The sequence below is a fragment of the Rhinatrema bivittatum genome, chromosome 14 (assembly GCF_901001135.1).
Source record: "Rhinatrema bivittatum chromosome 14, aRhiBiv1.1, whole genome shotgun sequence".
Lineage (NCBI taxonomy): Eukaryota > Metazoa > Chordata > Amphibia > Gymnophiona > Rhinatrematidae > Rhinatrema > Rhinatrema bivittatum.
Genome location: NC_042628.1, coordinates 75,706,555 through 75,719,837, shown reverse-complemented (window position 1 = coordinate 75,719,837; position 13,283 = coordinate 75,706,555). Strand labels below are relative to the sequence as shown.

The following is a 13,283-nucleotide window of genomic DNA, read 5'->3' as shown; positions in this document are numbered from 1 at the left end:
GGTAAAAAGTATTCTCACGGCACCGAGGGGAAGCTCCTCTCATTATCGTGGTGCGGATCCTTTTCATGACTGACTGTCTTTGAAGTGCCACAGCCACATTGCATATTCAGCAGTAGACATTTCTCACATCTGAACTTCCTGGTCAGGCAGGAGCTTCCTGTTCCCCAGAGGATAAATAATGTATCCTGAGCAAGAGGTGTTATAGAGGACCAGAGGGTGAGCTCGGAACCTGTCATACACAGAGCATCCAGCTCCATCATCTCTCCGGCACCATGAGGGCTTCTCTCATCAGCATCTGCATCTTCTCTGCTCTGATTGTTACAGGTGAGGCACCTTCCCTGGTTTCTCTTCCTAAATTACCATTCCCAAACTGATTCCCATTAATATTCCTTCCCTTCTACTTCTTGTAGCTTAGTCGGTTCATTACTGTTTGCCATATGAACTCTTGAGACGTTACACACATGCAGGTGAGTTTCTTTGGAAAAAGAAAACCAAACTGTGTCTATCATGTCAGATGCTATTGCACTGGAAGGAAGGCCAGTAATAGAAAATAACATTTTTTCCTATCTCTTTTAATTTAGAAGTTAATGATCACTCTCCATGTCACCTGGTCCTCTTCCTCTAGACTCCCTCCTCCTTTCCTCACTACACAAATGATTTACTAAACATTAAGAACATAAGAAATTGCCATACTGAGTCAGACCAAGGGTCCATCAATCCCAGTATCCTGCTTCCAACAGTGGCCAATCCAAGCTACAAATACCTGGCAAGTACCCAAACACTAAGAAGATCCCATCCTACTGATGCCAGTAATAGCAGAGGCTATTCCCTAAATCAGCTTGATTAATAGCAGTTAATGGACTTCTCCTCTAGGAACCTATCCACCTTTTTTTAAACCCAATTACACTAACTGCACTAACCACATCCTCTGCTAATGAATTCCAGAGCTTAAGTATGTACTGAGTGAAAAACATTTTTCTTTGATTTGTTTTAAATGATCTACTTGTAACTTCATGTCCTTCTATTATGTGAGAGAGTAAATAACTGATTTACATTAACCCGTTCAAGTCCTTTCAAGATTTTATAGACCTCTATCAAATTTCCCCTCAGCCGTCTCTTCTTCAAGCTGAACAGCCCTAACCTCTTTAGCCTTTGCTCATAAGAGAGTCAGCTGTTCCATGCCCCTTATCATTTTGGTTGCCCTTCTCTGCACTTTCTCCAGTGTAACTATATCTTTTTTGACATGTGGCAACCAGAATTGCACATAGTATTCAAGGTGTGGTCTCACCATGGAGCTATACAGAGGCATTCACCTTTTTATTTGCCATTCCCTTCCTAATAAATTCTAACATTCTGTTTGATTTTTTGACTGCCACAGCACACTGAGCTGACGATTTCAATGTATTATCCACTATGATGCCTAGATCTCTTTTCTGGGTGGTAACTCCTAATATGGAACCTAACATCGTGTAACTACAACAAAGGTTATTTTTCCCTATATGCAGCACCTTGCATTTGTCCACATTAAATTTTACCTGCCATTTGGATGCCTAATCTTCCAGTCTCGCAAGGTCCTCCTGCAATTTATTACAATCCACTTGAGATTTAACAACCCTGCATAATTTTGTGTCATCTGCAGATTTGATCCCCTCACTCGTCGTATTCCTTTCCAGATCTTTTATAAATATATTAAAAAACACCGGTCCAAGTACAGATCCCTGAGGCACTCCACTGTTTCCATTGTGACAACAGACCATTTAATCCTACTCTCTGTTTCCTGTCTTTTAACCAGTTTGCAATCCACAACAGGATTTCACCTCTTATCCCTGACTTTTTAGATTTCTTAGAAGCCTATCATGGTTTCAGCAGTTAGTGTAACTGAGTTTAAAAAAGGTTTGGATAAGTTCCTAGAGGTTACATCCATAAACTGCTATTACGGTAATTAATAAGCAATAGTGGTTTGAGATTTATTTAATTTTTGGGTACTTGCCAGGAATTTGTGACTTGGATTGGCCACTGTTGGAAACAGGATACTGGGCTTCATGGACCCTTGGTCTGACTCAGTATGGCAATTCTTTTGTTCTTATGTTCTTATCTGCACTCATATTTGGCCCCTGCCTATGCCACCTGTTTCTGTAGTACCTGCATGGTGGTTTCCAGAATTGCCACTTTCTTTCTATATTCTGGTACATTCGTGTACCTTGTGCTGGTTCAGTGCTACAAGTCTGCTAGCTGCTGTGCCAGCTCCACATGTGCTTCATTCAACTCTGCACACTCTTGCCGGACTGCCTCTTCTCTCTCTCAGGTCCTATTCTCCCAGAGGTTTACCACCTGCTCATGGGCTTGAAGCTCAGCATTGGTGACCTACAGATCCCATGTCTTAAGAACATAAGAACATGCCATACTGGGTCAGACCAAAAGTCAATCAAGCCCAGCATCCTGTTTCCAACAGTGGCCAATCCAGGCCATAAGACACTGGCAAGTACCCAAAAACTAAGTCTATTCCATGTAACCATTGCTAATGGCAGTGGCTATTCTCTAAGTGAACTTAATAGCAGGTAATGGACTCCTCCTCCAAGAACTTATCCAATCCTTTTTTAAACCCAGCTATACTAACTGCACTAACCACATCCTCTGGCAACAAATTCCAGAGTTTAATTGTGCGTTGAGTAAAAAAGAACTTTCTCCGATTAGTTTTAAATGTGCCCCATGCTAACTTCATGGAATCTTTCTATTATCCGAAAGCGTAAATAACCGATTCACATCTACCTGTTCTAGACCTCTCATGATTTTAAACACCTCTATCATATCCCCCCCTCAGCCTTCTCTTCTCCAAGCTGAACAGCCCTAACCTCTTTAGTCTTTCCTCATAGGGAAGCTGTTCCATTCCCCTTATTTTGGTTGCCCTTCTCTGTACCTTCTCCATTGCAATTATATCTTTTTTGAGATGCGGCGACCAGAATTGTACACAGTATTCAAGGTGCGGTCTCATCATGGAGTGATACAGAGGCATTTTGACATTTTCCATTTTATTCACCATTCCCTTTCTAATAATTCCCAATATTCTTGTTTTGTTTCTGGACCCAGAAATTTTTTTCTGGTTTTCTTCTCTTTGACCTGCTGGGGGCGCCAGCTGTCTGGTTCCCCCGACCCGCAGGAGGCGCCTGCGCTCCTCCTGATGTTTTTGCCATAGCCTGCTCCCACCCTGGATTCCCTCCCTTGTTTCCTGTTTCTGGTCTTCTGTTCCTTGTCCTGCTGTTGCTCGTTTCTGCTGTGGTCCTCCTTTTGCTCATAAGAACATAAGAAAATGCCATACTGGGTCAGACCAAGGGTCCATCAAGCCCAGCATCCTGTTTCCAACAGTGGCCAATCCAGGCCCTAAGAACCTGGCAAGTACCCAAAAACCAAGTCTATTCCATGTAACCATTGCTAATGGCAGTGGCTATTCTCTAAGTGAATTTAATAGCAGGTAATGGACTTCTCCTCCAAGAACTTATCCAATCCTTTTTTAAACACAGCTATACTAACTGCACTAACCACATCCTCTGGCAACAAATTCCAGAGTTTAATTGTGTGCTGAGTAAAAAAGAACTTTCTCCGATTAGTTTTAAATGTGCCACATGCTAACTTCATGGAACTCGTTTCTGCTGTTGTTCTGCTTTTGCTCGTCTGTGCTGCCTTCCACTTATCGCTCATCTGTGCTGTCTTCCGCTTGTGCTTGTTTGGGCTGTGTGCGGTTGTTTGTGCTGGGCACTTGTTGGTGCTGTTGTGTGCGGTTGCGCTTGTTGCAGTTGCGCTTGTTGCAGTTGTGTGCGGTTGCGCTTGGTTGTGCGGATGTGCTTGTTCCTGCTGTGTGCGGGTTTCGCTTGTCGCTCTCCGTTCTCGTGTTCCCCGTTCACATGCTCCCTCTTTTGTGTTTTTTTTATGTCGGTCGCGTGTTCACCGGTCGTGTGTTCTCTTGGTCTCTTGTTCCTGGTCTCGTGTTCTCTGGTCCCCTCCCCCTTCTGGAGGCCGCTCCGAAGCCAGGGCTTCGCCTGAGCAACTATCCGGATCCTGCTCCACGACCTGGGAAGCCTTCGGTGTTGTTCAGGGCCTACTCGAGGCCTGCTCCACTGCAGCCTGGATGCTCTGTGTGGGCCACGCCCTTCTCCTAAGGGGCGGGCCCGCGGCTCCTCGCCACTCTTATAGAGCCAGCGAGGGACGGCCCATCTGGACTCCTCCCAGTGAGTTGCCTGCTCCTGGGCTATAAAAGCTTTGCTCTAACACTCATGCTTCGCCTTGCATTGGAGTTACACATCTCTGAATATCGCCTCTTTCAGTGCTCTGTCAGGCCTTCATTTCTGTTTCAGCTTGGTGTCCGGTGTCTTGCACGTCCTGATGTTTCATGATGTTCCTTGACGTTTGTTCCTGACCCTGATGTTTTAACCTGCTTTTGACTGCTGGTGTGCAGTAACCTATTTCACACTGCCGGTGGGCAGCCTCCTGCTTCAGATTGCCGGTGTGCAGTAGTTCGCTTTTGACTGCCGGTGTGCAGTACATTACCCTGGACTGCTTTGTGCAGCATATTTCCTTTCATGCGCTGGTTCCGCTCCCGCGGATGTGGGACAGGGTGGTCCGAGGCCAGACCGGTCGTACTGGCTGTGTAGGGCGCTCTGAGGGACAGTGCCAACGTCTACTTGTTTCAGAGTCTACGTCTACAGTATCTTGCTTCAGAGTCTACATCTACAGTCTGTGTTTCCCGAGTCTTCGTCATCTGTTCCTGATCCTTTGTCTGCCCACGCCCTGAGTCTGGCCTGTTGCCTCTTGCCATCCCAGCGGAAGGTCCGAAAGGGCCGGGAACGGTCAGAGGACTGTTCATCACCAACACTCCACAGTTGGTTCCAGAGGCATGCGGGTCTGGCTGGGGGTCGGGCTGCCTCTCGCCACCCACGCTACACCTACCCTTGGCGTGGGATCGTGCCAGGGACCCAAGGGCACATTCTCTCTAGCGCTCCCTGGTAACACTTGCCAGTCAGAATCCGGTCTGATGTCAGCTGCCGTGTTACTTCCAGCTTCCTCTAGAGCAGTGTCCCTTTTCAGGGTAGAGCAGAGTCACAGCTGATTTGGGTAGCTGAGACACTTTCTCTGTTTCCAGCTGTTCTGTCCAGCCCTGGTTTTAGTTTAGCCAGACTGGCAATTATCCATGCCCTGCCTGCTTCTTCTTTTTCCCAGGTGTTGGTCCAGAGACTCTGGTACTTCAGGACACTTTCCTGCAGCTGCTTCTGCCCTTGTAGGAGTCTCTGAACCAGGGCTTGCATATTTACAAGAATTCTAGTGGAAACACTGAGAGGAGAGGATCACCTTGCTGGTGGCTGAAAGGAATCAGTAAGTTTTTGCTTGGGACATTGACATTGACTTTTTTAAAAGTATTGGGGCAAAGTTAACTATTTGGGAATATTATTTAGTGTGTTTGTGCCTTTAATAGTCAGAAAGGCAGTGAATAAACAAGTTAGACTGTTTGCATTTTTAAATAGTCAGTCAATAAGGTAGCAGTAGGTAGGCAGCGAATAAATAAACAAGTTAGACTGTTTGTATTTAGTCAATCAATAAGGTAGCAGTAGGTAGTGTGTTTATTTTTTAAAAGTCTGCCTGACTATTAAAGTGTCCTCCAGACTTTTAAAGAGCTAAGTGTTTTATTTAATAATAACTGAGTGCATTGTATTGAAAAACAAAAAAAAAAACCCCACAAAAAAGTAGCCAGAAGCTAGAAATAAGCTAGGAGCAGTATATACCAAAGTAAAAAAGTTGAATAGTTCAGCTCAGTTACTCACCTTGGAAAGGTGTTGAGGTAGTGTGATTAGGTTTGAATAGGGAACAACATTTGTTAATCAAGGGAGCTGTGAGTCACTCAGGCTGACTAACTAAGTGTGAAGATTGTGTGTTTTGTGAATAGGTACTATTGTGTATTTGTGAATAGGTGCTATTCTTTGTTAATCAGCACAGCAGTGAGTCACTCAGGAAATCTAACTGAAAGGTCACGCAGGAAATCTAACTGAAAGGTCACTCAGGAAATCTAACTGAAGTGTACATCTCCTAAGGGATTATTTTGCACTAATTTACTTTAGAAGCACATTATAAATTAGAAGGAAAGAGCTCAGTAACCCACATTCCAGTGGAAACACTGAGAGGAGAGGATCACCTTGCTGGTGGCTGAAAGGAATCAGTGCTATACTGGGGTACAAATTATATCGCAATGACAGAGAGGAGCAGTCGGGAGGAGGTGTGGCGCTTTATGTCCGGGATGGCATAGAGTCCAACAGGATAAACATCCTGCATGAGACTAAATACAAAATTGAATCTTTATGGGTAGAAATCCCTTGTGTATCAGGGAAGACTATAGTGATAGGGGTATACTACCGCCCACCTGGTCAAGATGGTGAGATGGACAGTGAAATGCTAAGAGAAATTAGGGAAGCTAACCAAATTGGTAGTGCAGTAATAATGGGAGACTTCAATTACCCCAATATAGACTGGGTAAATGTATCATCGGGTCACGCTAGAGAGATAACGTTCCTGGATGGAATAAATGATAGCTTTATGGAGCAATTGGTTCAGGAACCGACGAGAGAGGGAGCAATTTTAGATCTAATTCTCAGTGGAGCACAGGACTTGGTGAGAGAGGTAACGGTGGTGGGGCCACTTGGCAATAGTGATCATAATATGATCAAATTTGATTTAATGACTGGAAAAGGACAGTGTGCAAATCCAAGGCTCTCGTGCTAAACTTTCAAAAGGGAAACTTTGATAAAATGAGAAAAATTGTTAGAAAAAAACTGAAAGGAGCAGCTACAAAAGTAAAAAATGTCCAAGAGGCGTGGTCATTGTTAAAAATACCATTCTAGAAGCACAGTCCAGATGTATTCCACACATTAAGAAAGGTGGAAAGAAGGCAAAACGATTACCGGCATGGTTAAAAGGGGAGGTGAAAGAAGCTATTTTAGCCAAAAGATCTTCATTCAAAAATTGGAAGAAGGATCCAACAGAAGAAAATAGGATAAAGCATAAACATTGGCAAGTTAAATGTAGACATTGATAAGACAGGCTAAGAGAGAATTTGAAAAGAAGTTGGCTGTAGAGGCAAAAACTCACAGTAAAAACTTTTTAAAATATATCCGAAGCAGAAAGCCTGTGAGGGAGTCAGTTGGACCGTTAGATGATCGAGGGGTTAAAGGGGCACTTAGAGAAGATAAGGCCATCGTGGAAAGATTAAATGATTTCTTTGCTTCGGTGTTTACTGAAGAGGATGTTGGGGAGGTACCCGTAATGGAGAAGGTTTTCATGGGTAATGATTCAGATGGACTGAATCAAATCACGGTGAACCTAGAAGATGTGGTAGGCCTGATTGACAAACTGAAGAGTAGTAAATCACCTGGACCAGATGGTATACACCCCAGAGTTCTGAAGGAACTAAAAAATGAAATTTCAGACCTATTAGTAAAAATTTGTAACTTATCATTAAAATCATCCATTGTACCTGAAGACTGGAGGATAGCAAATGTAACCCCAATATTTAAAAAGGGCTCCAGGGGCGATCCGGGAAACTACAGACCGGTTAGCCTGACTTCAGTGCCAGGAAAAAATAGTGGAAAGTGTTCTAAACATCAAAATCACAGAACATATAGAAAGACATGGTTTAATGGAACAAAGTCAGCATGGCTTTACCAAGGGCAAGTCTTGCCTACAAATCTGCTTCACTTTTTTGAAGGAGTTAATAAACATGTGGATAAAGGTGAACCGGTAGATATAGTATACTTGGATTTTTAGAAGGCGTTTGACAAAGTTCCTCATGAGAGGCTTCTAGGAAAAGTAAAAAGTCATGGGATAGGTGGCGATGTCCTTTCGTAGATTGCACTCTGGCTAAAAGACAGGAAACAGAGAGTAGGATTAAATGGGCAATTTTCTCAGTGGAAGGGAGTGGACAGTGGAGTGCCTCAGGGATCTGTATTGGGACCCTTACTGTTCAATATATTTATAAATGATCTGGAAAGAAATACGACGAGTGAGATAATCAAATTTGCAGATGACACAAAATTGTGCAGAGTAGTTAAATCACAAGCAGATTGTGATAAATTGCAGGAAGACCTTGTGAGACTGGAAAATTGGGCATCCAAATGGCAGATGAAATTTAATGTGGATAAGTGCAAGGTGATGCATATAAGGAAAAATAACCCATGCTATAATTACACGATGTTGGGTTCCATATTAGGTGCTACAACCCAAGAAAGAGATCTAGGTGTCATAGTGGATAACACATTGAAATCGTCGGTTCAGTGTGCTGCGGCAGTCAAAAAAGCAAACAGAATGTTGGGAATTATTAGAAAAGGAATGATGAATAAAACGGAAAATGTCATAATGCCTCTGTATCGCTCCATGGTGAGACCGCACCTTGAATACTGTGTACAATTCTGGTCGCCGCATCTCAAAAAAGATATAATTGCGATGGAGAAGGTACAGAGAAGGGCTACCAAAATGATAAGGGGAATGGAACAACTCCCCTATGAGGAAAGACTAAAGAGGTTAGGACTTTTCAGCTTGGAGAAGAGACGACTGAGGGGGGATATGATAGAGGTGTTTAAAATCATGAGAGGTCTAGAACGGGTAGATGTGAATCGGTTATTTACTCTTTCGGATAGTAGAAAGACTAGGGGACACTCCATGAAGTTAGCATGGGGCACATTTAAAACTAATCGGAGAAAGTTCTTTTTTACTCAACGCACAATTAAACTCTGGAATTTGTTGCCAGAGAATGTGGTTCGTGCAGTTAGTATAGCTGTGTTTAAAAAAGGATTGGATAAGTTCTTGGAGGAGAAGTCCATTACCTGCTGTTAAGTTCACTTAGAGAATAGCCACTGCCATTAGCAATGGTTACATGGAATAGACTTAGTTTTTGGGTACTTGCCAGGTTCTTGTGGCCTGGATTGGCCACTGTTGGAAACAGGATGCTGGGCTTGATGGACCCTTGGTCTGACCCAGTATGGCATTTTCTTTCTTATGTAGGGTTGCCCACTGCCCAGTTTTGGACCAGACAGCCAGGTTTTCAGATATGCTGTACAGTGTCCGATCAGAAGTACTGACTAGACACTGAAAATCCGGTTTTTGTAAGAGGCTCCTCTTTCCCACAACTTCCTGATTACAGGGGAAGACAGAACCCAGAGCTGAGCTGGTTCCTGACTGCTTTTGCCTCCGTTCCTGTGTTGTGATTGGATGGGATGGGTAGAGGAGGAGGGTCCGGCAGGTCTCTCAGTTCCCAGTGGCTCCACAGATCTCTGCGGCAATGCCCTCTGGGTCCCTCCCCCTCCCTCACTGAGTGCTGGGCTAAGACCTGAGAGAGGGGCTGCAGTGAGCCAGCCAAGGGATACAGTCACAGAGGAGGGGAAGATGGAGAAAGAGACAGTCAGAGTCACAGGATGGGGAAAGGGGAAAGACAGAGGGGGCACAGTGAAAAGCAGAGGGACAGGAAGATGGCCACATAGGGATGAAAGAGGCACATAGGTGGATTGTAAGGAAGGTCACAGGGAATGTGAGAGGCACAATGGGAGAGACAGATGGGGAAAGGAAGGAAGAGAAAGATGAGGAAGGGAAGAGAAGGAAGAGACACAAAGGAGAATGGGGGTCACAAGAGGAAAGGAGGAAGAGGAAGGCACTGGGGAGGAGGGAAGAAGGAGGGAGAAAAAGATAAGAGCATGGGGAGGGAGGGGGCTAAAGACAGGAGGGCTACACAAGAGAGGAGTGCACAGAGGAGAAGGACAGGATATTAAGAGACAGGAGGCACAAGGGAGATATATGAAAAGCTGGGAAGGTTTTAAGGAAAGGGACAGTGAACCATCTCTGTCTGAGACAGGAGGCTGTGTGTTTGGGACTGTGCATCTGTGTTTGAGAGAGAAGGGACAGTGAACCACAAGTGTATGAGAGAGGAGGCTGTGCATTTGGAGGTGTGCAAGTGTGTATGAGAGAGGAGGGACCACGTGTGTATAAGAGAGGAGGCTGTGTGTTTGGAGGTGTGCATGTGTGTATGAGAGAGGAGGCTGTGCGTTTGGAGGTGTGCATGAGAGAGGAGGGACCACGTGTGTATAAGAGAGGAGGCTGTGTGTTTGGAGGTGTGCAAGTGTGTATGAGAGAGGAGGCTGTGTGTTTGGAGTTGTGCATGAGAGAGGAGGGACCACGAGTGTATAAGAGAGGAGGCTGTGTATTTGGAGGTGTGCATATGTGTATGAGAGAGGAGGCTGTGCGTTTGGAGGTGTGCATGAGAGAGGAGGGACCACGTGTGTATAAGAAAGGAGGCTGTGTGTTTGGAGGTGTGCATGTGTGTATGAGAGAGGGGGGACCACGTGTGTATAAGAGAGGAGGCTGTGTTTTTGGGACTGTGAATCTGTGTTTGAGAGAGAAGGGACAGCGAACCACAAGTGTATAAGAGAGGAGGCTGTGTGTTTGGAGGTGTGCATGTGTGTATGAGAGAGGAGGCTGTGCGTTTGGAGGTGTGCATGTGTGTATGAGAGAGGAGGGACCACGTGTGTATAAGAGAGGAGGCTGTGTATTTGGAAGTGTGCAAGTGTGTATGAGAGAGGAGGGACCACATGTGTATAAGAGAGGAGGCTGTGTGTTTGGAGGTGTGCATGTGTGAATGAGAGAGGAAGTTTTATTTATTTATTTATTTAGTAATTTTTCTATACCGATATTAGTGGGGACATCATATCGGTTTACATCAAACATGCAGGATGGAAAATACATAGAACAGGGTCGGGGGGGGGGGGAGCGTAAAGGAACGGCTAGGTCAAAGGTGAGAAAAATACAATGGAGCGAGGCAACTCAAGAACAACTTAAGAGTTAACGAAATAAACATTGGGTTAAATATAAGTAACCAAGATTTTGTATAAGAGGACGTTGGCCGGGAGAGGGGAAATTACTACTGATAGGCTTGTTTGAAGAGCCAGGTTTTTAAGTTGGCTCTGAATTTAGCGGTGCATGTCTCAAGTCGTAGGTTGTGAGGTAGGGAGTTCCAGAGTGTGGGACCAGCAATGGACAAGGCTCGGTTCCTTGTGGAGGAGAGGTGTGCCTTTTTTAGTGAGGGCACGTGGAGGGTCCCATTGTTGGAAGCTCTGGTAGGTTTGTTAGATTGTGAGGGGCAGAAAGCATCAATGAGCTAGTTAGAGTTGTGCGTATGTAGAGATTTGTGGGTCAGAGATAGGGTTTTATATATGATGCGAGAGGGGATCGGCAGCCAGTGCAAGTTTTTGAGGAGAGGCGTGATGTGGTCATATTTACAGGCGTTAGATATGGTTCTTGCTACTGCATTCTGCAGCATTTGAAGGGGTTTTATTGAAGAGTAGGGGAGGCCTAGGAAGAGGGAGTTGCAGTAATCCATTTTTGCTGAAAGGGTGGCTTGAATGACGGTGCGAAAGTCGCTGGCAAGAAGTAGTGGTTTTAATTTTTTCATGATGTTGAGTTTAAAGAAACCTTCCTTGAGGATTAGGTTGATATGTTTTTTTAGGTTCAGTTGTTGTTCAATTTGAACCCCGAGGTTTCGTCCACTGGGTTGCCTGCTGAAGAAGTCATAAGCAGGATCATTAGCAATGGCGAGTTTAGGGGGTGAGTGTTGAGAGATGAGGAGTAGCTCCATTTTGGATGTGTTTAGCTGAAGGTTAGAGAGGAGGAGCATTGATGGACTCAAGGCAATTTTTCTAGTGATCCAGCGTGTTTGTGAGGATTTCATGGATAGGTATGATGATTTGTACATCGTCAGCGTATAGGAAGATTTTTTAGGCCGAGGTCTGATAGGAGTTGACAGAGGGGGGTAAGTTGAAAAGGGTGGAAGGAGGAGCCTTGGGGGACTCCCTGGGAGAGGGCGTGGTGGGCAGATTCAGAGTTACCAATTCTGACTGAGAATTTTCTATTAGTGAGGTATGATGTGAACCAAAGGAGTGCGGTGCCTGAGAGGCCAATGTGGGCTAGGCGAGTGAGGAGGAGATTATGGCTTATAGTGTCAAAGGCAGCAGAGATGTCCAGGAGGGCTAGTATGTAGCAACAACCATAGTCCATGCCTCTGAAAAGGAAGTCGGTGAGGGAGAGAAGGAGGGTTTCTGTGTTGAGGTGCTTGCAGAAGCCGAATTGGGAGGAGTGCAGGATTTTGTTTTCTTCCAGGTATCTGAAAGTTGAGTGTTGACTACCTTTTCCATAATTTTTGATATGAGGAGGAGATTGGATATGGGGCGAAAGTTGGCTGGGTCTCTCTGGTCTAAGGATGGTTTTTTTAGGAGGGGTTTGACGGCGGCATGTTTGAGGGAGTTGAAGACTATGCCTGAGGATAGGGAGCTGTTGATGATATCAGCCAAGGGTTTGGCTATGGTATCAGGAATTGTAAGGAGGGCTTTACTGGGAACAGTGTCGGATGGGTGGGTGGCAGGGCTAATTTTTTTTAAGGATTGAGGCTATTTCGAGGGAGGATGTGAGGTCAAGAGAATTGAGGGAAGTGGTGGTGAGGAGTGGGCCTAGGGAGGGGGGTTGGGGATCTGGGGAGAATCTTAGAAGTATGTTTGATATTTTGTTATGAAAGTATAGTGCCAGTTCTTCGCATTTACTGCTTGCCTCTTTGTCTGGGATGACTGGTTTTGTAAGTTCAGAGACATAGGCGAAGAGGGCTCTAGGGTTGTATATGTAATTGTGAATCTTTTTAGCGTGAAAGTCGCGTTTGGCATTGAGGGTGGAGGTTCTGTAATGATGTAATGCTGATTTGAATGAGGATGTCTTATGGGGTGAAGGGTCCTTATGCCATGCTCTTTCTTTTTGTCTGAGATTATTTTTTAAGCGCTTAAGATCCGAAGTGTACCATGGTTTTAGGTCTTTGGAAGAGTTCAGGTTGCATGTGGCGATGGGGCATAATTTGTTTGCTATGTCACTGGTAATGGTGCTCCATGAGTTTATTGCGTCCTCAGGGTTGGAGCAGTTGAGGTTGGAGAGGGCTTTGGATAGGTCGGAGCTGAGGTCCTCACTGGGGCAGGGTTGTGTGTTTGGTTGTGTGTTTGTGTGTGAATATAAGAGAGGAGGCTGTTTGTTTGGAGGTGTGCATGTATGTATGAGAGAGGAAGTTGTGTGTTTGGGAGTTTGTGTGTGTGAGTATAAGATAGGAGGCTGTGTGTTTATGGGGAAGCAAGAAAGTGGGTGGGAGGAAAGAAGTCCATAGCAGTGAGCAAGGTGGGATGAAGGTGAGAAAAGAAGAACTGGAAAGAGAGAGAAGGATTAGGATGAAG

The 13,283-nt window shown here is 44.9% G+C and overlaps 1 protein-coding gene across 1 annotated transcript in view; it reads left to right on the top strand.

The window, feature by feature from the left end:
- The first annotated feature begins 205 nt into the window (after nt 1-205).
- LOC115075943 (phospholipase A2 inhibitor and Ly6/PLAUR domain-containing protein-like) overlaps nt 206-13,283 on the top strand; it is a 39,240-nt gene continuing 26,162 nt past the window's right edge. The window contains exon 1 of the mRNA XM_029576919.1: nt 206-324. Within this exon, the coding sequence (XP_029432779.1) occupies nt 273-324 (52 nt within the window). The 5' untranslated portion in view covers nt 206-272. The remainder of the gene's footprint in view (nt 325-13,283) is intronic.